Source organism: Carassius gibelio, chromosome B15, assembly GCF_023724105.1.
Source record: "Carassius gibelio isolate Cgi1373 ecotype wild population from Czech Republic chromosome B15, carGib1.2-hapl.c, whole genome shotgun sequence".
NCBI classification, from domain to species: Eukaryota; Metazoa; Chordata; class Actinopteri; order Cypriniformes; family Cyprinidae; genus Carassius; species Carassius gibelio.
This window is the reverse complement of record NC_068410.1, coordinates 8,583,432-8,610,957: the sequence shown is the minus strand read 5'-3', so window position 1 is coordinate 8,610,957 and position 27,526 is coordinate 8,583,432. Positions and strand designations below refer to the sequence as shown.

At 36.9% G+C, this 27,526-nt stretch overlaps 1 protein-coding gene and 1 long non-coding RNA gene across 2 annotated transcripts in view; both read left to right on the top strand.

Annotated features, from left to right (window-relative positions):
• Positions 1-5,491, top strand: part of LOC127972476 (protocadherin-16-like) — a 114,744-nt gene extending 109,253 nt beyond the window's left edge. Inside the window, exons 20-21 of the mRNA XM_052575980.1 lie at positions 473-611; positions 1,005-5,491. Coding sequence (XP_052431940.1) covers positions 473-611; positions 1,005-3,595 — 2,730 coding nt within the window. The 3' untranslated portion in view covers positions 3,596-5,491. The remainder of the gene's footprint in view (positions 1-472; positions 612-1,004) is intronic.
• Positions 5,492-7,200: 1,709 nt separating this feature from the next.
• Positions 7,201-26,246, top strand: LOC127972478 (uncharacterized). The gene is made up of 3 exons (XR_008157104.1): positions 7,201-7,663; positions 25,602-25,703; positions 25,909-26,246. It is a non-coding gene; the product is annotated as an uncharacterized LOC127972478 (long non-coding RNA).
• Positions 26,247-27,526: the final 1,280 nt, after the last annotated feature.

Below are 27,526 nucleotides of genomic sequence, written 5' to 3'. Positions count from 1 at the left end.
TCAGATAGATCTCAAAGTAAAAAGAGGTGCTAGAGTCTGATTTTGTGTTGGCTGTGCTTTAAAATAAAATTTTTATAATCTTAATTAATTTGATTAATTTGATGTGTATTAATCAGTGTTGAGTACTACTGCAAGGGTAACCCTGCCTGGTTTTGAAAACATTCATTAGAAATTTAGAAAAGTTACGTTACTTTAAAAAGTAAGTGAAATAGTTACACTGCATATTAAAATTCAAATAGTGTAAGTGGTCATCAGTAACTTATTACATTTCCAAAGTAACTTTCCCAAGACTGGTACCCAAGATGTTTTAATAATACATAGTAAACAGTTATTTGACCAATCAAACGTATTTTAGGGAGCCTTGCAATAATAACAGATTACACTAACTTTGATATTCTAATAAATCATAGTAAATCGATGCTGTGTACTACTCAAAGCCGTCAGTGTTAAGACCGATTTATGTCTTTGGCAGGTGACTCTAGCAGAACGCTCGCCAGCAGGAAGCTCAGTTATCACAGTTACTGCTATGGATAAGGACTCTGGAGACAACGGAAGGATAACATACAGGGTTGTGTCAACAAAGGACATGTTCTACATTGACCCAAGCAATGGTAATTTGTAATTTTGTGCTTGTTGTTTTCCTTTTGTTTATTATTCTTCATCCAAATGTAGTTATGTGAACTACAGAGATCACAAAATATGTATAGTGATACTGAATAGAAAAAATGTTTGGAGAATATGCAAATCATTAACAACAGAAGAAATGTGATTTACAAGCCTAAATAATTTTAAAAACACTATTCCAATTATTGTGTTGTTATTAACTATATTACAAGTGATAGATCAGTTTATGCCCAAATACTCTATAGTTGGATGCACAGCAGTCCAGGACCCTGTCCAGGATATCATTTTTGGGTTGAAACCCACTACTGTTAAGAACTACTGTTTTGAAGCATTTAGTAAAAGCCCCGATCTTACCTTATAATGTAATTTTTTTTATATAGGTACTCTGTTCATCAAGAAGAAGGTTGAGTTTGACTCACAGCGCCCCTCCATTTTAGTGGTGATTGAAGCCAGTGATAGTGGAACACCTCCGTTGACTGCCATTACCACAGTTCAGGTGCATGTGTCTGATATCAATGACAATGCACCTGTATTCCACCAGACTGAGTACAGAGCCTCTGTATCTGAAGACGAAGTTCCTGGTTCAACCATCCTCACCCTAGAAGCAGTGGATGGGGACTTGTCTAGGGACAACTGCGGGTTTGATTTCGCCATTGCCAGTGGCAACATTGGTAATGCCTTCCAAATCGAGAGCAGTGTTCGTTTCCTTGAGGGCCATGGATTTCAGACAGTTGGAATGCTGATATTAGTTGATAAGCTTGACTTTGAGAGTGCAAATTGTTACAATCTCACTATTGTGGTCTCAGATCGCGGCATACCACAACGAAGCTCAAGTGTTCCAGTTTTAATCACTGTAATAGACACCAATGATAACCCTCCATCCTTCAGTAGGCCTGAGTACAACGTTATTGTCAATGAACGAGCAGAAACGGGAAAAGAAATACTTCAGCTTTTTGCAGTGGACCCTGACTCAACATCTAATGGGCAGGTCCAATACTCAATCAGTTCTGGAGATGAGTCTGAGCTCTTTTCTATAGATCGCTGGACTGGGTCCATTGGTTTGCGGAGGTCTCTTGATAGTGAGAAACAGTCCTCTCATGTATTCATCATTCAGGCCTCAGACGGTCAGGGCCACTTCGCTCTTGCTCCTGTAACTGTTGAGGTCAAGAACATCAATAATAACAGGCCTTACTTCCCTCTTAAATCACTTACAGCAAGCATTCGTGAAAACCAGCCCCAAAATGCTCTAGTTACCATACTACATGCCATTGACCATGACAAAGGAGCATATGGAGAATTGAGATATTTCCTCATGTATAATTCCGGCAGTGGTAAAGATTCCTTCCTTGTGAACCAAACTTCCGGTGAGGTGCGAACCCGCTTTACATTGGACTTTGAGAAGGTAAACACTTTCAATTTTATTGCTATGGCAATGGATGCAGGCAACTACTCGGCCACAGTCACAGTTCAAGTCTTTGTGACTGGTGAAGATGAGTACGACCCGGTTTTCACTAACTCAGATTTCACCTTCCATGTACCTGAGGGAGCCAAGAAAGGGCAAAGCATTGGGCAAGTAAATGCTAATGATGAGGATGGAGGGGTGGACGGCATTGTCCTCTACACACTTGCAAACAGTTCGCCTTACTTTGAGGTCAACACATCTACAGGAGTGATATCCCTCAAGATGGATGCATATCATCGACATACAAGCCGGTCCAAAAGAGAGTCACGTCAGATGACGTTGGATGTTACTGCTCACAGTCCTTTGGAGAATTCCCGAAAAGTTTCTGCCCAAGTCACAATTGACGTCACTCATACATCCTTCGGCTTGAACACAGACATAAATGTGGTACTTGCCAGTGCTATAACAGCTTCCTTGGCAGCCATTGTGTTCCTGATCATAGTTGTTGTGGTGATATTCCTCTTGAGATCCCAAAGGTACAAAGAACAAGAGGCTTGTGCTAGAATAGTATCCCACGGTACCGTTCTGGAGAGTCTTGAAGAATCGAAAGTTCCAGGGGGTGATAAGCTGTATCATCAGACTCTTCCTGGGTATGCAACAGACCAAACAGGGAGTGGAGGAGGTACCTACGCACGAGGTGGGTCTCTTGACCCATCTCACTCCAGTGGACGTGGTTCTGCCGAAGCGGAAGCAGCAGAAGATGATGAGATCCGGATGATTAATGAATATCCTCAAGTTTCCAGCATCTCCTCCTCCATGCAGGAACACATAGCTGCTCGTGGGCCCGACTCTGGTATCCAGCAAGATGCAGACCAGCTGTCTGACATTTCCTGTGAGCCGGGGATGGATGCAAATCAATGGTTTAAAGGGAAAAAATTGGGAAGTTTAAGTGGGACACTACTATCAAGCCAATTGCCAGCTTATCGGGATGAAGGAGGTGGTTATCTTGGGGTTGGAAGAGGGCTTAATATCTCGCAGCCGAAAGATTATGCTTTCCCGGAGGATGGTAAGCCTGCTGTAGATGGTTCTCTTACAGCTATTGTGGCTAGTGATGAGGAACTTAGGGGCAGCTACAACTGGGACTACCTCCTCGATTGGTGCCCTCAATTTCAGCCTCTGGCTAATGTCTTTACAGAAATTGCCAGATTAAAAGATGAGAATGCGCCACCTAACCCTCGGCGACCATTTCATCCCAAAGCAAAGACAGATCCCAAGCCCAGAATTGACCCTCCTCCCCTTATTACCTCTGTAGCACATCCAGGGGCCAAAACAGTTTTGCCGAAACCTGCTGTAGGCCGAACATTTCCACACCTGTCCTCATTGCGCCGATCTCCCATCGACCATGATGGCACTGTTTCTTCAATAGCCATGTCTCCGAGTTTTTCTCCATCACTTTCGCCACTTGCTGCCCATTCCCCAGCCATTGCTCCCTTTGGAGGTCACTCGTCCTCCATTATGGGTACAAATGAGCACTCCTTAGAACACGAGGAGACAGAACTGAGGATTTAATGCTGTCTAAGGAGAGCTCACCAGAAAGCATTCCCACCTGCTCAGGTACTCTAAAAATGCCTCTCCTCTGGCATAGTCCTCAATATCATGTTGTATGTAATGTTGCCCCACTGGCTGGCCAGAGGTTTCAGAAAGTGGTGCTTTTGCCACCCTTCTTTAGACTCACTGACTTGAGTTGTTTATAATGCTGTCCTAACGATCCTGAAGATCAAATGGCAATTTTCTTAGCCCAGCATTTGCACATTTTAAAGGACAGTTATGTTTGATGTCAATGTTTTGTAAGAGAAAACACTTTTTGTATTTTATATTTTTGTACTGATGTTTTTTTTTTTTGTTGAATGACATGTGTCAAGCGGTTGCTATAACCTGTGATTTTATTGACATACATTTATATTTGTATATATGTTGCCGTACCAGTATGTTTGTTATCAGAGCTTGTTTTAGTTTATTAACAGTTGCCATTCTAAAGTGTTCTAAGTATGTTCAGTATTAAGCTCTTAAATATTTGGGGAATATGATTTTCTGTTAGTATTTATATAAATACAGTAAAAAAAAAAATAAATAAGAAAATGTACATTATCTGCAAAAATGGCAATGTACACAGTCTTTGAAGTTTTTGTTGCAGACCACAGTGATCATATTGATTTCTACATGCTGCTTCCCCTCCCTTAGCTTGACTAATGGGAACACAATTGTAGCTAATGAAAATAAATGTAAATGTAAAAAAAAAATAATAATAATAAAAATGTTTTTCCCCGTTTTGTGAGAATTATAAAATCAAGCACCAGGTTGCTACTTAATTAGCTAAGACAAGCTATCTGTGTCAGGAAATTTGTAAAACTGCAAAGAAATAACAGTAACAGAAATGGAAAATATTGTCATGGCAGCTCTTAACAGCACCTTGAAAGAGCTGCCAATGTAACTGGAAATAATGTATTGTCCTTTTTATACTCATGTTTGTTATCAAGTCTTTCTTTGAAAACAGAGTCTCACACATATTCTCAAGGCCAGTGAAAATTGTTATCATGTTGTTGTTACAATATATAGGCTGATAACCTGATAACTTCTTGTTTTTTTTTTTTTTTCATGGGCTTAGACTGATAAATTTTACTGGATGTTTATGTTTGAATAAAATACATCAAGCTATCCAATTATACTTACTTTGAGCAAATAGAAAATTTCATTTGAAACTAGGTACATTTAGATAAAAAAAAATGTGTAGCATATTTCAGTCATTACTCGAAATAATTGGTCAATGTTGCTCATTATTCCATAAAATGCTGGATTACTTTACTTTGTGTATGTAAATGACATGGCTGAATAATATTATGACACCCATATTTGTTGAAAAGCACTGGTGATTTGGTTTGAGTTATGTATTTGTTCCTACAATGTACAGTTTGTACAATGTCAAACTAAATAATAGCAGCATTGAACATTCTTCTAGCAAGATCGTGAAACATATTTTGTAAATTATTTTCTAACACTTTGAAAATGATTGTAAATGTTGCCTTTTGACCGTACTTCATTTCTGTGCTAGAAAGTTTACTAGTGTTATTACTAGAGGTTTTTTTTTTCTTCCATATTGTTTTTGTCAACATATTTTGAGGTTCGTTGAAAGGCTCAACTTATAATTTTTGAAAATCCACAGTGCCTATTGAAGAAAATCATGATTGTGTTTATAACTGATTGTTAACATTTTTCTTTGTTCAGATTCGCAACGTCACAGAAGAATTTCAGTGTTTCGTAAGGATACAAAATCTCTGTTCTTGTTCAAGTATCCTATATTTATGGCAGATACTTCACTTTTGTACACGAACAATTCCTCACTCGTAACTGTGAAAATGTTATATCTGTGCTGCCTTGAAGGAAAATAAATAATGTTCAGTTTAAAAAGTTTCTCATGATGTTTAAGTCACTGTTCAGTTATAGGTGAAGGAAATCTGTTTACATTACTTTTGAGTAGCACTGTGGTCCAAAAATATTGGCCAGCCATTTGTCTTACCTTTGTACCCAGTATAATCCAAAGGGCACTGCTATGATAAGTGGTGGCAATTTTATTGTAAATAATGATCAGAAAACACTGTTTTTTCATTCAGTTTCCACCTTAATCTTTTGAAACATACTTTTTTATATACTTAACAATGTGCCTGATTAAAATGTATTTCCAATAATGAGTCTTAAACATCATTGTTTTTTTTTTTTTGTTTTTTTTTCAAAATTATGTTGTTTATTTCTGTGTTAATAGGGTTTACATGTTCTTTTATACCTAAAACAATACATTATATGAACTGCATGGGCAATTTTAATTGTTTTTCAACTATAAATCTTCATAAGTTACAATATTTATTTTCACCAGGTGTATTGTGTAGAACATGCTAAAATGAAAAGTGTTTTATTTTTACTCTACCTACAATTGCAGAAATAGCCTCTATTGTAGCCTTTAAACGTACAATATGGAATTTTTGGCCACCAGGGGTCACTCAATCAAAATAATAACATAAGACGTACTTTGATGACTTCGGGAAAGAGTGTAAGGCTCATGGGAGTTGTTGTTCATCGGAACACGCGCTCTGTCGCTCCCTATCATTCCTCACTCATTCTAACTTAGCATTTTGACAATCACGTCTTTTCGAACGGAGAGACGGTTTCAACGGCAACAACATAAACAAACGTTACTGCGCATGAGCGCTTTTGTGGACCTAACTTAACTTCCGGTAGACTTCCAAATGGAATCAATAACAACAGCCAAGTCCCTTTAGAGTAGATATTTTTGATAACAAACAAAATGTTTGCTGCGTGGATCAGGTGGACTTAATGGAAATGCAAATTCATTCTTTGCCAACAGGAGATGTTTTAAAGCATAGACATAAAGCGCAAGAAATAGAGGTTTCCCCAGTAACAGCTTTAAACGAATCAGAGCTGGTACGCTCATACGCTGCTATCAGGCATATAACATGTAAGTCTTCCTTAAGAAATACAGCGATATAAAAACACCTGTGCCTCGTTTTGATATTTAAACATACAAATGTAAGAAATTATTATTATTTAACGTGCATTAAGTAACGTTACTCATGTTTATTCAATGAAACCTTTTTTGAAAAAAGATCAGTTTTAAAATTGTGGCGAGTCTCCAAAAATAAATAAATGTATGGGAAACACATCCCACAGCTCAACCACCTGAGCCCAACTTCAGTCTACTCATCACCTTGCCTTTAACTGCGTTTGTAGAAGGCACTGCAGCCAGACCGATATACACAACACAGACCGGAAGATAACTGTGACAACAGACCGGTCCAGCGTGCGCCCGATGAAACCGTCTATATGAATTATGAGACCCCTATCAAATCAATATTCCATCTAGCTAGTAGTAATATATGTTAAAAAACCTTTCGCCTTTCGTTAATAATTATAATTACGTTATACTATGATATCGAAGTTAGAGAACTGCATTTGAAGCTACTTTATTCAGCTAGATATAGAACAAATGTAGATTTACATGAGAGCTAGTCCGTCTGCGTTTTACACAAGACATCATCGTTTCACAAAATATACGGATAGATAAAGTTAGCTGAATGGATGCATACCTGTTTATCAGAATGCAAGCGAGTTCGGCATCTCTCTGTAGTTTCAACTTGTCACGAAGCTCTCTCTATCTTGGAAATGCAACTCCAATATTTACCCGTGTCTTGTTGCTTCTCTTGTCCCAAAACCATCTCGGGTCATTTATTTAACCCGTGCGTTTGCGCTTCACAGAACGTGCAGGCAAAGCATAATCATGATCCCTAACTAAGTTATTGATTGAGGTTTAAATACGAATATAAACAATATAAATATAAAATATAATAGTCTCGATCAAGGCTACTACTTTTTTTTCTTCATCTCGTCTTTGTTTCTGTTCACCTTTGTATTTGGCAGTTCCGCAGGAAGTTAGATAAACTAGAGGGGTCAAAGTTTATATGACGCCATAGACGGGCGACAAAACGGAAATAAAGAAACGTGCCGTGTCTTCTAATTAAACTATAATTTTCTCCAGATTTGAAAGTTCGTGGAAACTGTCGGGATGATGTAAGTACACAACTAAAAAATATATATATAACATAGATATAGTGATTTCTGCTATTTTTAAAGCAGAAAAATTACATATTGCATCTTTATAGGATGTTCATAAGTAGTTGTAGTCCTGTCATCTACTGTAGTTTCATCATGGAGAAACAAAATTACGAACTCCAAATAGAATCCAGATGTAAAGCCAGATATGGGAGAAATATTGATGTAGATTTACTGTTAGTACGTCGAATAAAAATATGTGTGATTCCCCCTTGAATAAAATAAATACTTTACATATGGGATAGCTAATATGTGGTTCATGAAAGAAACTGCAGGCATACAAAGACCACCGAATCCTAGTTTAGCTAATGTTTATGTGTTTCCATCAGGTCTCAAAGCTCATGCATAGATTGATGAGGGAAAAATTCTGTCTTTCCACCTGTCCTGCAGAGGAAGTACCAGATAATTTGTCTCTTCCAACCTGTCTCTGTAGAGAGCAAAGACATACAGCACACTAGATACAGTATCTCTCACAGCCGGTGCCTTATAATTAATTCTTTAAAAAGCCAAAAAATAAGGTTTTAAATCACAGAGCCTGTAACACATTCCAAAAAAAATGGGGCAGTAAGAAACCTTACCACACAAGGGGAAGAATTTAGTCATTATTCATCCATACTCATACGCAGACCTTAATGATTTGTGGATCTTTCAGAACATATCATTAGAGCCATGCCATAGACAGCTTGGATTACAGGACATGTCATACACTGTGTTTATGAAGACTTGCCTTTGAGTATTGCCATGGAGACACAAAGAACCGTCTAGCATTTAACCACAAAATATTTTGACTCACTGAAACTAGTTGTTGAATGTGGGTTTGACTAAAACATTGAAACCCAAGGACATTCGTTGGACTAAAACATTGAAACCGAAAGTTTTTAAAGCCTACCTCACAAGATTTCTATGTAAATATGCGCTAGCTAAATGGACGTATTTGACCTTGCTGCTGATTCAGCATGTCCCGCATGTGCAGTAGGCACTTCTTGAGAAGCTACATCAAATTTAAAGAACGTGAGTCAGTTCAAAGACTTAAGATATATGAGACGGTGCACATTACTTATGAATGGGAGAAAGCACAACCTTCTAGAAAAGCCAATCGCTAATTGGTAAAATCATCACGGCACTTTAATCTCTGGTTGCTTTATATCATTGTTGACAGCATTGAGACGTGAGCTTAAGGTTGCCTTGTGCATGCACATTAGCTGGTCTACTAGCCTTACATTTTTATATGCTTTTAGCATAGGAAACAAACTTTATGAGACAGTTGTTGGCAGATTTCAATTTTGGTGATTTCAAATATTTAATTTAACTGTGAGCTTTATGAATAGCTTTGAAGAATTTTATGTTTCCCCATTTAAAGAGAGCTGTGGGTGTATGACTTTGAGGCATTTCAAACATGGCCGCCGAGTTAAGTGACTTTTTAACATTGCATATCTCATTTCTTAACACAAAAACTTGTTCTGTGCACAGAAATGAAGAATTAAAATGTATTTATTTTTTTTGGTAGTTTCACTTTGAAATGCATATTTGGATGCTTCAGGCAAGATTGCATTGTTCAAAATAGAAACTGTAAACATAAACTGTAAAGATGCATTCATAAATCCATGCTGTCTGAAACTTTATGAGGTTAAGGAGAAGCATTTAATTTACTTTCAAAAAAGCATTGCATCATTTGTTGGACGATGCCAATTAAAACTGCATTTTGTGAGGACCCAGATTGCACACTTCTGCAAGATGTCTGTTAAAGATCACTTGATCTGGAAAGCATCTGCTATGTATAAGCATCTGACAGATGTCTGTAAGATGTCAGTTTTACGTACATTCTAAATCTTAAACATCTTAAAGGCATCTAATAAACATCTATTTGACATCTTATAGGAAGTGTCCTATTAGGTTTATTGCAGATGAGATAACACTAAAAAATACATCTTGCAGATGTAAATGCAGATGTCAAATAGACGTCTCCATGATGTACGCGTGCTATCAGGGGATTCAACATTTGCTTGCTCTGTCTAAACTCAAATCCACTGCTGTTGTCAGCAGACAAGGTATGAATATTTACTGATGTAAACTATGACAAAAATCTATCATGCTTCAGCCAGCACAGCACTTTAGACTAGTCTTTATTTCACTTCGTTTGAAAGTTCATTGAGGTGTTTTGGGGAAGGTCGCTGAGGATTCATTTTTTCCTATTACATAAGAGGGTGATGGAGAGTCCATTTCACTTATATGAACATAAGCTAATTCACATGCAAGAACTTTTTGTGGAAATTCAGTTTGACATTTTTTATGTGTGTTGGAAAGCACACAGTAGGAGAGCTTGTATTTTTTTCACACCAGTTTCTGCTGTTGACACACTCTTTGTGTTTGCTGGAGTTAAACACCACTGTCAAAGCACTCAGGCCATGTGGACTGTATTTCTGGACACAACAACACTCATTCGAAAGCAAAATAGACTTTGTGAATAACTGTGTTGGTTAATTGCAAGGCTTTTGATGATGCATCATCAATTTTGTTAAATGTTTGTGTATGGCATCTGACGTTTTTCGCTTTGATGAGGTCAGTTTGTTGTGTCTGCATGGGTCAATATGGAGACACATTAAGCTTTGTTGTGATGGTGCCTCTTAGAACAACTGGTCTGAGACTAATTTATTCTGACATACTGCTTTGATGGCTTTAAAAAGTCTTGTGGCCCTTCATAACAAAGTTAGCTTGAAAAGTAACCTTTTAGTCAACCTTTCCAAGGGGCTCGCCGGCTTTCTTCGCTGGGTAGGCCTGGCATGGGTTTTTGAAAATGTAATGACAATAACGACTGTCGAATTTAATGATTTTAGCAGAAGGGGAAGAAAAAGAGAGTCTATTTTGCCCTTTGTCTAAAGGTTTCTTTCATAACGATGCCGACCAAGCTTGGCAGTCCCACAAAGACGGATATTTCTAGTCGCCAAGGGCCCCATAATGTGCTTTCTTTAAATATTGTCTAGATTTCCATCCATCAGATTGCAGCCCAGTCTCTTTAGGCCTATGAAAGAGAGCTTAAATGTCAAAATGAGACTTCATATGCACTTTTACATCTGTCATGTGAAGTGGATTCATTGTGGGGTGGGGTTTCAAATATTAGCCCCACCCACTTCCATATTTGTGCAATAGAATGAGATACAAAGGTCTTTACAAGCTCCAGAGGGCCTTTTGTCTTTCCTTCTGTCTTTTTGAGCGAGTTTTGTTTTTTCCTGATTTGCTTTCCAAAGTCTTGCCAGGCTACTTGCGTGACTAGAGGGAGCGAAAAAAGTGAGTCTTCAAAACCCATTGGCACGCAATCCCTAATCTATTTTTGGAGCGTGCTCCTTTTTTCTCTCAACTTTAGACACACATGGAAAAAAAAAAAACAGCCAGGGGAAGAGAGCCAATTGTAGGGTTGAAGGGGTCTGGTTCTCATTTCAGGCCGCCCTGCTTCCCTGTCTTGCCCTGCCAGAGTGAGAGCCACTGCAGTGAGGAGAGAGAGGCAGGCAGGCGGGCGGCTCGGGAGGTGAGCGACTGCGGCCCGGGCTCCAGGCCTGCCACTCAGACACTGTCACTTAGCAACCACCTGCGGCTGGTTCTCGTTAGTGGCTCCAGCTGCTTGTATTTCAGACTTCCACGCTTTGCTGTATTTTGATTCATTTCTTTTCTCTCTTTTGTAGGAAAAGAGTTTGCCGTGATGAAAATATGATGCTTGGTGTGCCTCAATCACTCGCAATTCATTTTCATTAACTAGAGTCTGGCTTGGCTACTGGGTCCAAAGCTGACATGGGCTAATTGATGACAATACTTATGATTTTGAACTCATAGACACTGTTCTGTGGTCATGTATAGTCATCTAGCATATTTACTCAGTTTGACTCAGTGCGAAACTGAAAACACTGGAGATTATGTTGATTGAAAAAACAGTGCAAAGTCTTTTAGAGGTCACTGTTTTTTGTGTGTTTGAAGTAAACAACAGTTTTCGATATAGCACTTTGACCAAGCAAAGGCGTATTTGTGAGTCGGAAAATAAATTGTTGAAGATTCGTGAGGTTGACGGGGTGTGTTGATTTGAAACACCGTGGAAACATTGATCTATAAAATAGGTAATATTATAAAATCTATATGGGCAAAAAGCAAATCTATAGTGAATTATAATAAATGATTTAGCATCCTTATTTTAATTTTACATGCTGTATATTCAAGTTGTGATGTACAGTATGAAACACCTGATAAGGACAATTCACACTGTGACAACAGATGCCGACAAATGGCAACAGACACACTCATTAGATTTTGTCAGATCAGTGTGATACCCCTGCTGGTGTCTGCTTGTTTTTGACCAATACCAACAGACTTGAAATCATCATCAAAACCTTAGCCAAAGGGATAGTTCACCCAAAAATGAAAATTCCAAACCTGGCTGAGTAAATGATTACAGAATAAAACATTTTGGCTGAACTATCCTTTCAGTAAAAGTATCATTTTGCATACTCTAATATACTTAAGGTATTGAGAGTAAAAGTAAAGGTATGCACAGTATTGTTCTGAAAAAAACTACTGCGCATGTTGCATTTTACTTCTAAATATGTTCAAGGTTATTAAATTTAAACAATGCGTCGTCATGTTGTAAAAGACCATATTTTTGTAGTGCTGCTGTTCTGTGAAAAAAATACAAATAAAAAAACGTAGTACTTTATATTTGTACTAGTATACTTAACGAATGTACTTACAGTCCACGCATGATTATTTGAAAATGATAATAACATTTGGCTCATTGGTCTAGGGGTATGATTCTCGCTTTGGGTGTGAGAGGTCCTGGGTTCAAATCCCGGACGAGCCCACCTTGAGCATCTTATTTAGAAGTATCAGTCAGTTCTGCCTTCTTTCGGCCAATAATACGCCTGCATGTTTTACTCACATTTCACTGCTGGTTATAGCATCTGAAGGATCACAGCTGCCGCTAAACATTAAACTGGGCTATACCCAATTTTTCTTCTTTTTTTTTCAGTTTTATTTTTATGGTTACCTGCCTAAAAAATCTGGGTTGCAAAACTGTCTACATATGATCACCACAGTCAAGACAATAAACTACATAAAATCGCACCTTTGTAAGATATCAGTCAGCATTTGAACTGCTATGTGCGTGTGTATTTTGTAGTTTTTCATATGTATCATTACATTATTCAAGTAAGCTCCAAGCCAGTACCTGTATTTAAAGTTGTAATCCAACAAAGAACGCAGTGAACCAGTGTAATTTACCTGGCCTTGGTCTGGTACATCACCGTCTCCTCCATTATGATGTAAAGCATAAAAACTAAAATCTGCAATTCTGGCTCCACCTATTCGGGCAGGATTGTCCTTTCATCAGCTCTCCTCGCACCATTGCTATGTGACAGAGCGGTAATCGGAAACACCTGGTGGCAGAATTAGGAAATCCTGAAAAGGCGGAGCATCTCACACACTTTAGACGGCCCATCGTGCACTTCAGACGCCTGGTCTTCGAAGTCCGTGGCCTCTGAAGTGTGCTATTGTGATTTTAATGTAAGGAAGTGCACTGTTTTTGAGGCCTAGAGGGTATAAAAATGATGCATACAAAAATACATCCACATACATGTCCACCTGGTTCATGTATTCTGCTAATGCTAATGAGCTTTAATCTAGTCTGGGATGTATTTTATTTTGCATTTGTTTAGTTCATGGTTATGTGCATCTACCTATTCTGATTTACTTCTGTTAATAATTTCTAATTTCTACTTGGTGACAGATGAACTTGCGCCGAAGTAGAGTCTGATTGGATGCGCAGCCTCTGATGTACACAAAATGAATAAATAAATAAATAAAAAGGAAATGTGTCCAGCATACTTTTAAAAAATGTAGAAAGTTTTAAAAAAAACTGATCAAGTTTGCTGTCCAACCTATCTAGTACTATCTGGTTAATGACTTTTTAAGCACCGTTTAGCACTGTTTTTTTCACCCACTATCCACCATGACTCTTTCAAAACAGATTTTTAGGTCATGACCCACTAGCTGAGAACCACTGTGCTGAATGATAGAAACCACTCCTCATTTTCTTATATGGTAAAAATTAACTTTTCAAATGTGTTTCCTTTCATAAACACACTTTAGGTTCAGTTAAGGTGCTCTCTGAGGACTTGTAAAAACGTTTGGTTGATTAATTTGATTAAGTTGCAGCAACTGGTAGACTACGTGTGGCAAGCCACTGAGGCTGCGCTGCATATATCAGCAACTGGCATAATACAAAAACAAATTACTGGGTGGAATAATAATCTTTACAGTCCTGTACTTACCTGTACTGTATGTCCCCAGTTGACCATTTATATTAGGTGTATGTGTGTGTGTGTGTGTGTGTGTGTGTGTATATATATATATATATATATATATATATCGTTTTTTTTTAAGTTCCTTCTTTTTTTGTCATCTTTTTTGTTATTCTTGAGCAGACACTGTATTTATCTAACCTTGCTAGTGCAAGACAGGGCTACTTTCCTTAGTTCTGTATGTCCATGGTACTCTGGGTCTCAAACTGGATCAGAGCTTTGGGTTGGAGAGAGAGAGTGAGATTGATGGAGTGAACGCAGACGGCTTCCAGTCCCTTGGTGACATGGAGAGAGGAGAGAAAACAGGAGAATGATTGTTTTGTTCTCTCTTCAGAGAAAGTGCTGCTGCAAACAGTCTAAACAGAGAGTAAAGAGGACATTAAACACTCTGATATCCCAGCTACTCCACTGGACAGCTGGTCATGTGACTCCGCAGACAACTTAATCCAGCCACTCTCTAGCAAGACTGGAAGTAATCTAAATAAGAAGTTTCACAGAATAGGCCCTTTTATTCCCGCTGCTGCATTTTCCATGTGGTTATCGTCACATTGGCCTCCCAAAAGATAAAAACAGGTCCAAAAATAGCAAACTAGTTTTTTTCCCCCTTTCACTGCTGTATATAATAAATCACAGATGTAAATTTATAACTTCTAACCTAAGCAAATAGATAGATGAAGATGGTAATTCATACAATGTTGAATTAAACATTGTCAACCAAAATCTCTAGCTACTTGTTGGTTAAAAACATTATTTCAATTTCAAATCAATTTCAGTCAATTTTCACTTAGTTGAAATCCTTGCAGACAAAATTTCTCATTAATCTAGTCCTTTGCAATAGTTTTGCGAGCTAGTAATTCCCTGCAGCAGGTGATACAATTATATAATAAAAATAACTTATACGATAGTATATTATACTTTTTAACAATATATTGCATTTTGACCCGTTTTTTTTTCTTTTTTCTATTATCTCTTTAAATCCAACATACATACAGTATATCACTGATAAATGATCCTTATTAATTTGAGTTTGTTTTGATAAACAGGAATGTTCATTATGGAAATTCTATTTTTCCAGGGTGTGACTGGACTCCCTGTGAAAAAACAGAAACAACAGTGGAAAATTAAAAACAATGCCAGAATCACACTTGGACTGGTAATAAAAATAAAGCCAAGTTTAACTTTTTTCTCTCTCAGTCAGACCATCGAACACTGTCAAAAGTTACTCTAGAGTGCTGAGCAAGTCAAAAAATTTCCAGTTACATACTAAAATATGTTTCATAATAAATTACACCACTCTCAGAAATGACTATTTTTGCTTATTCTTAGTTTAATAATAATTTGTTCTAAACTCCTTAACTTAAGTACTGAGTTTTGTTTTTGTTTTCCTCTGAATTTTATGCTTTGAACATGAATGATACTGTACCTTAAATTGTGCAGTTAATTGAGAAAAATTTATTAAATTAATTCTTTTATATGATAAATGATAAAACTACCAAAATTGACTCCCAGGGATGACAAGACCTAAGAACACCTTAGCGACAACCTTGCAAGCATGCACAGCATCCTAGGATTGTGGCCACAAATTTGATAAAAACACACCTGCCACTTACAATGCTTCTTGAGATTTTTCTGTTGCTAATTAAAAGAATTTATTTTGCACCTCTAATTGCATCTCTTTAAATCTTAATGAGGCCATCAGATACCCTGCGCTCTTAAGCGTTGCCTGTCAAACTGACCGCTTTCATGAATTCAAGGCACATTTCAGCTGAAACATGCTCTGGGGTGTTTTTTTCAGCGCTCATGTGAAAGTCATAAAACAGGTTACTTGACTCCCGACTGTTTTATTACAAAATTCACAAGTGAAAATTTTAACGGTTTTGCGATAAAGTGAAGGGGGGGGGGGAATACATTAACCCTTCAAGAAAATAAATCTGCTGCGACTTCACAGTATAGCAGCTGGAGCAAAGCCAATGTTTAATGACATTTTAAAAGCAATACAGACATGGGGGTTAGAATAGCGCAGAAATCAAGGGCTTAAAGGAGAACTCTTTTATCCACAGTGGCTAGCTAACATTTAATATGATTAAAAATCGGCTCAATAACAGCATAGAAGTAAGAAATTGGTTACAGGCAGGGTGGGCTAAACTTAAGAAAGGTGTTAGTGAAAAGAGACACCAACTGTGATTGGTTTTTGGAAAGGTCCTGTGAGAGAAATCCCATGGAGTCAGAGGTCTGAAGTGTGGGATCGCTCAGCCAACATCAGGAGGGTACAGTAAGTGGAGGCAAGGCCACAGTGGAGGAATTTTTCCATCTAACTATTGACACAGTGTTTGAGCTGCACAAATATGCTGTATTTTTTTAAGGAGCACTTATAGACTGTTTATGCTTCAGAAAAGATGAATTGGGTGCTGACAACAAATAGCATGCAATATCAATTTTAAACCGTACACTTTGTAACCAGTAACAGAAGCTACCATCACTCATGCATAAAGACTGGATGAAAAAAAAAAAAATTGGTAGTATTAGCACCAAACTGAATGAACTTGCAAAATGTAAACAGTAATTCTACTATGACTAGTGCCTACATACAAAAATCTCAGGGTTTCTGCTGGTTTTCTGAATTTAAATGTAAGACTTTTTGAGACCAATTAGATACGTCAATATGTTCTCTAAATGTAAAGGGAGTGCACAATGGGTTGAATTAGCAACACTTTTAAGTTAAAAATTCAACTTCCTTCAGATTTAAATGAACTGTTTACAAAAAATAGCTTAACTCTATATGCAGCATGAAAACACTGGGAAAAATGGTGACGTTATTCCTTAGTTTCTTTCCAGTGAAAATCTCTGAAGGTTCTATAATCTATAATAAATGATATAAATTAAATGCACAAATTTTTTGTAGAAATTGAGTAAAATGAAGTTAGTTTATACTTAAAATGTAAACAAATATCTGCCAGTAAGGTCAGACATGTAAGCTTAATTTAAAAGTAAAACAAGTGTTTCTATTTCATTAAGTTTCTTAGAAAAGATTTTCTAGATTTTGTATCTAAGGTAAATTTATCTTGATACCAGGATGTTTCTATTTTTGAATGGGAAAGCAAGAAAAGTACAGTGAAAGATATTCTTTTTTTTTTCTTTTTTACATTTGTAACTTTCTGCTTTGATTTACAACCTTTTTAAGGCCATCATTTGTACAAGGAGGAATTATAAAGACTTTTTAACACTCTTAGAAACCCTGCATCTGCTCTTCTACTTAAGTCAGCATCTCATAATTAATATTCATGAGCACAGCCAAAGTTTTATATTGTCTCCTCTTCACTTTTCAGATTATTCCTATGCCCTGGTTCTTCTGAAACAATACGGTGAGATGAATATTCCAGACCACACTTGGCATTTACTTACAAAATAATTCAGTCAAATAGTTGGACCCCTCGACGACACATTGAAGAGCTCTCCCAAATCCAAGACTCTTCCAAATCCAATCTTTGCTTGGGGCACTAAAAATGCTAAACCAGCCCATAGTAAGCTGATTTCTGTTTGGGGTGCAGTTGAAATGGACATTCAGTTTGCCAAATTCCTGAGATAGTTTCCACTCTTTCAGATATATTGCAATGTGAAGTCTCTGACAAGTGGAGAAATTTGAGGACTAAGCTCAGTTTTCTAGCTGATGAGGTGAAAATACAATTCTGTTCGTATTTGACAGCTTATATATAAAATTAATGCAATATTGATTAATAATAATGAACCATATGCAGTTAATACTGTATGCGCAGTAGACTATAAATTGCCTTATTTTCATATGCTGGAAAAAATTACGAGGAGGAATTGAGGTATAGTAACAAACCAGATAATAATAAGTACGCTCACACAAAACATGGAGAAGGTTGCAGAGAAGTTTAATAAAATAACGTAAAGTACTGTATAAACAGACTTTAATGTAAACTTATCTGTGCACTTTATTTATGTGCAAATACAGGCTTTCATATGGTATGTTACCTTGCCAACACCAAAGAAGAAAAAGAGGTGAGATTTATTGTGCACCTTGGTCTAGACCCTGTTAACTGATCCCAGTTTCATGTCAGACACACTCTGCTCTCTCATAAGCTTGTAAAACTTGGCGAACACAATGCAGTGCACATAGAGGTGAGACACCATTGCAGTCAGAACCATCTCCAGCAGCGCACTGGCCTTTTCATGCCTTCTCAATAACATTTTATACTACTTCATACGGTTCCCATTCCCAAAGGGGCTCATAGTTGGGCTTCAGCAAGAGGGTGAGGGGAAGGAAGGCTGGGAGGTGGTTTGTTTGTCATTGACAAGTAGCCTGGGCTCACAAATGACTTGGGAACCTCAGAACTTTTGTTTATTCTCTGCCCGATAAAGGAAATCATTTCGCATGCAGACAGGCAGCTAAAACAATGCTTGGAGGGTGAGGAAAAACAAATCTGTGAGCATATGGAGAGGATGTGGGTGGAAAGAAAAACAAAGCTGGAAGACCAGAAAATGTCTGAGGAACACCTCAAAGATTCAGTGAAATCACTTGATGAGCACTGCAGTAAAAAAAAAAAATAAATAAATTCAGCAGGTTTTAATCACGCCATGAAATTTGCAACTTGATAGCCAGTTGTAGGAGTAATGAAAATGAAATAATAGTTAAATAAATAATAGGTCTTTTTTTTTTCAATTTATGTATTCATTTATTGTTGATTTCATGGATATTATCTACAAAAATATTACATGCAAGATACTGTGTAAGATTTTTTGGTAAGTCCCCTATGATTACCAAGGCTGCATTTATTTGATAATACAGTAAAATACAGTAAATACAGTAAAAACCGTTATATTGTGGAAATATGATTATAATGTAAAACAATAATTTTCGGGTTTGATGAATTTTAACATTTCATTTATTTCTATAATGCTTCAGTCTTCAGTGTCGCATGATCCTTCAGAAATCATTTTAATATTGGGATTTGGTGCTTAGGAAACATTTCTTGTTATTATCAATGTTGAAAACAGTTTTGAGGCTCAATACTTTTGTGTAAATGTGGATACAGAGTTTAAAACTTTGCAGAACAGCATTTACTTGAAATAGAGGAGTCATCATTAATATCTGTATATCACAGTGTGGGGTAATTTGACAGTAATATTTCAATGTCTAGGCTTTTTGTTTAATACTTAAGTTTGTTTAAATCTTTATAACCCTAAGTGTGAGCAGTTGCATTAGTAAAGCTGGTCTCACTTGAATGGAGAGGAAAACCTGGCAAACCAGCGATGAAACCTAATAATGTGGCTAAGAGAGGTTAATGTGTTTTATCCTTTCAAAACCGACAATGAACGTGCTGTTTCTCTCTCTCACGCTGCATTCCAAAACCAAAGGTGCTCTGCTCTTTGTTCTGGCTCAAGAGAGAGCCCAAAATCTGTCACAATCAATAATAAAGTCTGTTCGGGAAATTGATATGTTGCCTTTATCTTTAACAGACCATACATTCGTACAACACCAGTGTGTCTTTAACCCTCCACACCAAAGTTTATTCACCGGTGGTCCACAGTGGGCAGCAGTGTTACTGGGATCCTACATGTGCTTTAGGATCGTAAGACCACGTTTGATTGCCTTGATATGCATCTGGCAGGCCTATAAAGATGCAGATGTGGTTTGCTTTTTCATTTTAAACCTGGACACCACCGCTGCTAGTATGTACCAAATCAAAGGCTGAAGGCATTGAGCCAAGCGATATATCCTTTATGCCAATAAACCAATAACTCATGTATAATTTATCAGCTCATGTTGAAGGGAGGCTCCCTCTCGTTCTTGTTCTACAGTGTTATTCTAGCAAAATTTAAAAAAAAAATGTGTTTAAACCAACTTCCTCTCTCACTTCATGATTCCCTACAGAGCTGCGATCCTTCTTTGCTAAGAAGCAGAACCAAGGCTGTCACATCTCTTCTACCCTGTCCCAAACATCGTCTGCCTGAGGGGCAATTGATTTTATTCTGTCTCGTTTTTAGGGAAGGTGTTAAATCAGTTTAGCAGACAGAAGCCATAAATGAAATGCAGCAAAGCAGCTTCAACCATTGCTGACATCCATTACTGCGAAGAGCACATGCCAGCAAAGCACAAATCCAGCTCAGACGGAGACTCTGCTGTAGGTGGCAATTTAACCTTTACAGTAAGACCACACAAATCCATTCGGATGAACCGAGAGTTTACAAAAGCCAGTGACTTCAGGGTTAGCAAGATAAAATGTTTCGGCAAGCTATTTGGTTGTAGTAATTGGTTATAAAACAGCATTACTGATATAATATATATAGGCTATTAAAATAAACACTTAACATGCTGCTGCAAACTCTCCACTTTTCATCAGAAATTTTTATATTTTATCAAAACACTTAATTATGATTGGTCGGTCAATTAAATAATAGTGTCTGCCCATTTTTTTTTTCCACAATTTTGTCTGTTGGGATTTAAAAAACAATGTTTGTTAATGTAAGTATAAGCCATGAAACAAACCAACCAGCTATGAGGTGAATAACAACATTACAACCTTTTATTTGCTGCAGAAAGATTTTGCTGTGAAAGATTAAATAATTAATGGCTAAAAATATTCAAATTAAGTTGATTTAATTCATTTATTTTATTTTAAAAAAACAGCTTTGTCTCAAATGAATAAATTATATTTTGCAGTATATGAAAATAGAATACATTTCTTTATTTTTTATTTAATTAAAGACAAATTATAATGCATTTTTAACATTTATATATATATATATATATATATATATATATATATATATATATATATATATATATATATATGCAAAAGCACTAATTTTAGAAGAAAGGACCTCTTTTAAAAGCCTATAATGACTTTCCTCAGTGCACAGATTTCGGCCTTTGTTGGCAACTCTATCTGTGACATATGTAAGATCCTAGTCCTACCAAAACAGCATTCTGTGTTCTTTTGTCTGCACACAGTTTTTTCTAGTGTTTATCAGTTCAGCCCAAACCCAAGTGATATTTTTTAGGAACTGGGAAGGTCATAAGACCTTCGAAACACAGCATGTTTTGAGACTAGATGATTAAGATAGTGTGAAGTATTTCTCTCTACTTTGAAAATAGGAATATTGTCTCTTTTATGTCCTGTGAAAATGAGATGTCCTCTCTATGGCTCTCTGAATCTGCATGCAGTCTAGAAAGTGCCTGTGCTCTGATGCCAAACACAACAGCCTAGTGTGATGTAAATCGCATGAGGTGACAGAGGCAAAGGAAGACGCATGTCTGAGCTGTCAGGGCCAGACATTTCCATTAATAGCCTGTCAGGGTGCCTGTTTACACGCCAAAACTCTCCAAAAAGATGGAAATGAAAGATTTCCCTATCAGAAATACTGCTTGGCCCTTTACAACAACTCTATAAACGTAACTGAAGGTTAGCATGGTCATTTTTTGGTAAGAAGAGACGTTAAGGAAGGAGCAACAACCTGTGCACACCCCTGTGAGACTTACCCAGGTAGAGGGTTATAAATTTCTGGTCAACACCAGAACGTGTGTTTGGCTTGTTAAAGTCACTTGTGAAAAATAGTAAGAGCTTATGCAAGTCTCAAGCACTTTATCATGCTAGAAACAATCTTAAAACAGCCGGAAATGACAGAACTGGGTCCGCAGGTGGTGTGTAAAATAGGTGAACTCTGGGAGACGTAGCCTCATTTTGGCTGGAATTAATATAATGACTTTAGCTGGTTATCAGCGTGATTCCCTTGCTGCTGAGTTATTATTCTTTATTTTTTTCCATTTCCTCTTTCCCGCTTTTTATATTAAGTTTAGGATTTAGAGAACACTGGAAACTGGCCTTAGACCAACTCTTGAGAAATATTATGTATTATTTGTTCACAGAGACACAAAAAGTCTTGAATCTACAGGGATCATGACCTGAAATAAGTGACAGTTACCCTGCCGAGAAACAACATGTGCAGTGATACTGCGCAAGACAGAAAAGTGTGATATCACATAAAATGTGAGAAACTTCTCATGTTCTCACCTACAGGAGCATCTCACGTCATATAATATCTGTGCATACATTGTCCAGATTTACAATCAGAGTGAGGTTTAACTAATGTGTTTGAATTATTTGTCTGATGTGATGTGGAAAATATATATATTTTTTATTAAATATATTATTTAAAAAAATATATTTTTTTTAAAGAAAATGTTTAAATATTAATACTGTATTTTTAATATATATTTTTAAATACATTTTATTAAAATTTTTAATTATACATTTATTTATTTGTCTATTTAGTGATTGATTGCCTTGTTAGTAAATAAAAAAAAGACATTAATTTCATAATGTTTTAATATTTCGATCGTCCTTGGCAGTAGTGATCGCATCTTTCGTGCTGCATAAACTTCACAAGTTTGCGTAAAACCCGATGATCGTTTTTTAGTCATTTTCTGTCATATCATTCATTTGTTTACAGCATTTTCAAATGTCTCTTCTAGGTTTAAATCATTTCTTGAACATCTGGTCTGTGGACAGTTTCTTCCAGTGAGAGTTTTCTGGATGTTACTTTGGCCAGGGTCAGGAGAAATGTGGTAAATATAATGAGCAAGCACAGAATGCATTCTCCTTTTACTAATCAGGGAAAGTTCAAGGTTGGGCAGCACACACAAAAACAGACACACACTCCGCGTTCAATAAAATTTACGGGCAGCTGAGGGGATATTAAAAAGAGTAAATGGAGGGGTAAAATGTAATTCTCCATTGAAGTAACAGAGAAAATAAACATAAATTATAAATAGAAGAAAAAAAATAAACTTCCTCAATAAACCAGTGCTTACAAAAAAAATCTGGACTAGAAATGTTGATGTAAATGAGTATTTTATTCAATTCTGAAAAATTGGTTAGTTGTTTGATTTCCAGTGTTTCTTTGCTGTGTAACTTCTTTAGACAGAACTGTGTTCTAAAAGGCTATAAGAAGAAACATTAATTATGAGCAGAAAGCAGCACAAATAGTTAAAATGCATGGCACACAGCGCTCAGATTACTGCCTGTAACTTCACAGGACGTGGCCGCCTTTAAATTGCGTGCAAGCCATGTCTGCAGACGCTGAGAGCCAACCACAACTAGTATTCACAGAAAACAAAATTAACACTTAGGATATTATGCTAACAACCCCAAAAGGGTTTATGATGCCTAAATAGTTTTTATACAAATTTGCGGGCTCTTTTTTGGTCTCATTTTGATTATGCAGGTGAAATTAACATGAAGGGTCACAGTGTTACCAGCAGGTTGGTGGAGCTGCTTGTTACTGGGTTTTACAAGCTGCTGTCACGACACACAGGGTCAAACGTTGGCAATAGAAACTTTGAATGGAAAGGGTTTTTAATCATGATAAATGAAAGAGGGATGAGGGATCCCTAAAACTGAACATGATCATATTCAGATTATGGATAGTGAAGTCCAAAAAGTACATTTTAAATTTTTTATTTTTGGGTGATTTATCCCTTTAAATGTCCTAATATGGAATAAAATGAGTGGATATGGAGTAACACTGTGATACTGTGCACATTTACAACATGCAAGCTTATACAGGGCTGTGGGTGGCAGTGAAACAACCACAAAATCAAGCAAAACATGTTAATTGTTTAAAGTAAACAACCAAGAGACAATGGCTTTCTGGTTACAAACCATTTTCCCAAGTGAAAGTCTGTGTGGTTTCTTGGTATCTCTAGTCCCAGACTATAAATTAAGGAGGATAGCAAAGTATAAGATTATCGTGTTTTGGACCAACTTGCTTTTTTGTGTGCAGAAATGTAGCTTGGGACTTCACAGACACTCTGGAGAATAGTGAGTACAGAAGAAAAGAAAAAAAGACACACTAGGAAAATAGTCTGTCGTCTTCCTTTGTGCCAAGACCAATTTCATTAATATTCAAAAGAAGCTATGTACATAAACAGTATTCCTGGCAAAGAGCCGTGTATTATTGACATGTAGGAAACTCTTCTGTAGACGTGAGTTAGGAACAAGCTGTGGTAAAACTCATCTTCTTGAAAGCAGCCTGAATAATTTTGCATTAATACGGTTCCACCATGTCAGTATAACACAAGAAGTTCTGCTTACAGAATAGATTTTTTTGGTTTCTCAGAATTATCTTGAAAAAATGTCACTATAGAACTGGAAAACCAATATTGTTTATCAGTTATGAAAACCCACAACACTCCACAGTTTCTGGAATGCCACTGGCTACGTTTTCATAATTGTTTTTTGGTCAAATCATCCCAATTTCCCAGCATAAACTGGTTCAGCCGTGGTTCATCCTCGCCGTAGCTATAACTCTTGCTAATTCCAGCTGGATTAAACAGTGCCTGAAATCCACCCAATTTAGCCCTGAAATATAGCTGATAGCCGACATGGAAAATAACATCACTGTCATTTTTCGCCAAGATCTGAAAGAGAGAACAGCTGCTCTGAAAATCGCTTTGCTCTTCAAATTTCAAAGTGATCTTTCCTCTTAAGAGAATTAGCAAGATTGAAAATCAGCATTGATTATTAATTCAGCTACTATAGTCACAAGAAAATGTTGTCATTGATCACTTACCCCCACGTCGTTCCAAACGCATTGTTCATCCTCGGAACACAATTTAAGATATTTTGTATAAAATCCAGAAGGCTTGAGACTGTCCCATAGACTGCCAAATAAGTTACACTGTCAAGGTCCAGAAAAAGTATGAAAACCATCGTCAGATCTGCCATCAGTGGTTCAACCATAATATTATAAAGTGACGAGAGTACTTTCTGTACACAAAGAAAACAGAAATAATGACTTTATCCAGCAATTTGTGTTCTCTGTTTCTCCCCACATCACCGTAGCGCCATTTTGGAGAAAATATGAGCTGGACGTAGGCGGCAAACACACTTCTGTGTCAGCCGCACTGCACGGATGCGCTGTTTTCTTTCAAACCAAAGCATAAACACATGCAGAAAACATATCCTTGTTGCTCGGCTGACACAGTATAGCATATGGCGCCTGCGTCAGCTCATATTCTCCAACATGGCACTACGGTGATGTGGGAAGAGACAGAAGGAGAGGAATTGTTGAATAAAGTCTTTATACCATCATAACTTTATACTTGAACCACTGATGGCAGATGGACTATTCCGACGATGCTTTTCATACTTTTCTGGGCCTTGAAAGTGTAACTTACTTGGCAGTCTATGGGACAGTCACAAGCCTCCCGATTTTCATCCAAAACATCTTAAAATGTGTTCCGAAGACGAACAAAGCTTTTATGGGTTTGGAACGACATAGGGTAAGTAGTTAATGACAAAATTTTCATTTTGGGGTGGAGTATCCCTTTAAGGTGAGATTGCATGAAGTGAAGCCTAACTGACAATCATTATTCATTGAATTTAATTTAATTTTTACACTGGGGGAAAAACAGCATTCTGTACAGGTTTGGGTCAGTAAAAATGACTTTCTATTTTACTATTCCTTTTTAATGTTGCACTGATTTCTAAGCATTACGTTGTTGTTTCTCTCTTTTCACCTTGTGTTTTCAGGAAGAGTTTTGGTGTTTGATGTTCACAGTCACGCATATCATGGATCCATAACAATGACGAATTGCACTCAGCCTGATTCAACAGCAAGCAAGAGGAAAAAAGGTTGACAGTTTGTTTGAAATGGCACATTACGAAAACTATAAAAGGACCAGGTCCATATGCTACACGGTGTAAACACGGAGCAATGTTTGTAATTATTTTGCTTGGGAATAATGACATAGCGGGCAAGAAATCTAGAGCGTGGTGTGTTGCCATGTTTTCTTCCTTGCTTTGCTTTGAGGTCCTTGTCTCTGTGTCTTGATTGCAGTCGAGGAACTCAGAAAGGGCTGTGTGAGGACGAACCGCTGACCAACATCTGGAGGCACATTTAATGATCATTAAAAGCGTGACGGGATATTTACTGAATGGGAGGAAAAGAGTGGGAAGCTGCAGGGCTTTCGAAGGCACCGAATGGTTCTGTAATGCAAGTCCTTGTGAAGAATTCAAACCTGGAGACTTTAAATTTAACAGGCCTTGTTTTCAGTTTATGTGTACCAGTAAACTTGCATCCAAATACATCTACTGTGGGTGGCTGTTTTGGTCTGCCTCACTGTCAGATTTAACCTAAGGTTCCCAGACTAAAAAATGCTCTAAACAGAAGCCTTGTGGTGAAGACACGACTTCTATAAGGTATGTGCTTAGAATTACAACCCTAACTGCTATTACATTAACTTTATTGGTCCCAGGTGTACCCAGCAGTATTATAGCAGATCACCCAATCAGAATAACCTTTTAAAGATCATGTTTGCCCGCAGGTTATTTTATTTCTATGATATTTAATGGATTGCCAAGTCCAAGAAATAATTTTTAGTAATGTATATTTTTCAAATCATCACCCAAAATTCAGTTATAGCGATCATTTATTTGGCTATTTTCTCTACTTTGCTTTGGCAGACAAAGTCTTCCAGTGCAAAGGGGCAAAATAACTGTTTTTTAACTGTGGTTGGTTTAGGAACTCACAAGAATGTTGAGGTCAAAGGTTAAAAGTTAAAGGATGTTCATTTGAACGGTCAAGCAAAAGCACACTTTTCCAATTTTGCACTTCCTCCTCATGCTTGATGCATATTGGCTTGCAAAGGTGAAGGATATGAGCCGTTTACGCATCAGCTAACACCTAATCCCATCCAAAAGACAGTAATCGCTCCTTCCGTCTTCAGCTTGGCCTCTAAATCATATTATTAATTGACATTTTTTAAATAATAATAATAGATAATAATACCACACACATATGTATGTGTATAACAATGCAGCTTCTGGACTTGGTTTAATCAATTAGTTTTAAATAATGGCAGTACTGTATGCAAAGTATATTTATCCAATTTGATTTAGAAATTCTTTCTTGAATTACAAAATAGACATTTATCTAAACCATCAATACTCATGTGTCCTATTCTGTAAGACAGAAAATTGTTGTTTAAATGATCTGCATAGATATTATGATTTATTGTCTTCTGGGAAAAGTCTTAAAGAATTATATTAACTCAGATCTCAACTCGGTTCATAGCAGAGACTAATACAAAGCATGTAGATCTTTAATCTTTATTAAAGGAGACATGTGCATAGACTAAAATTGTATGCATATACTGTAGTAGTCTTGTGGATGATCAGACTTTGTTGGTCAAATGTAAAACTGTAAAAACAAACATAAAAAAGTCAGGTACCTAAAAATGTGCCTCATGTGATGCTATATAAATTAAAATGTAAATAAATAATTAGTACAAATAACAATACATCAATATATGTAACGTATGTGTATATGCATACATATTATTTTGCACAATTATTGAGAGAGAATGCTTTCAGTCAGTTACAGCAGTAATGGGTTAACAACAACAACTGGCGCTATTCACCCAACAGTATTCACCAGAGCCCTGTCCAAATGATGC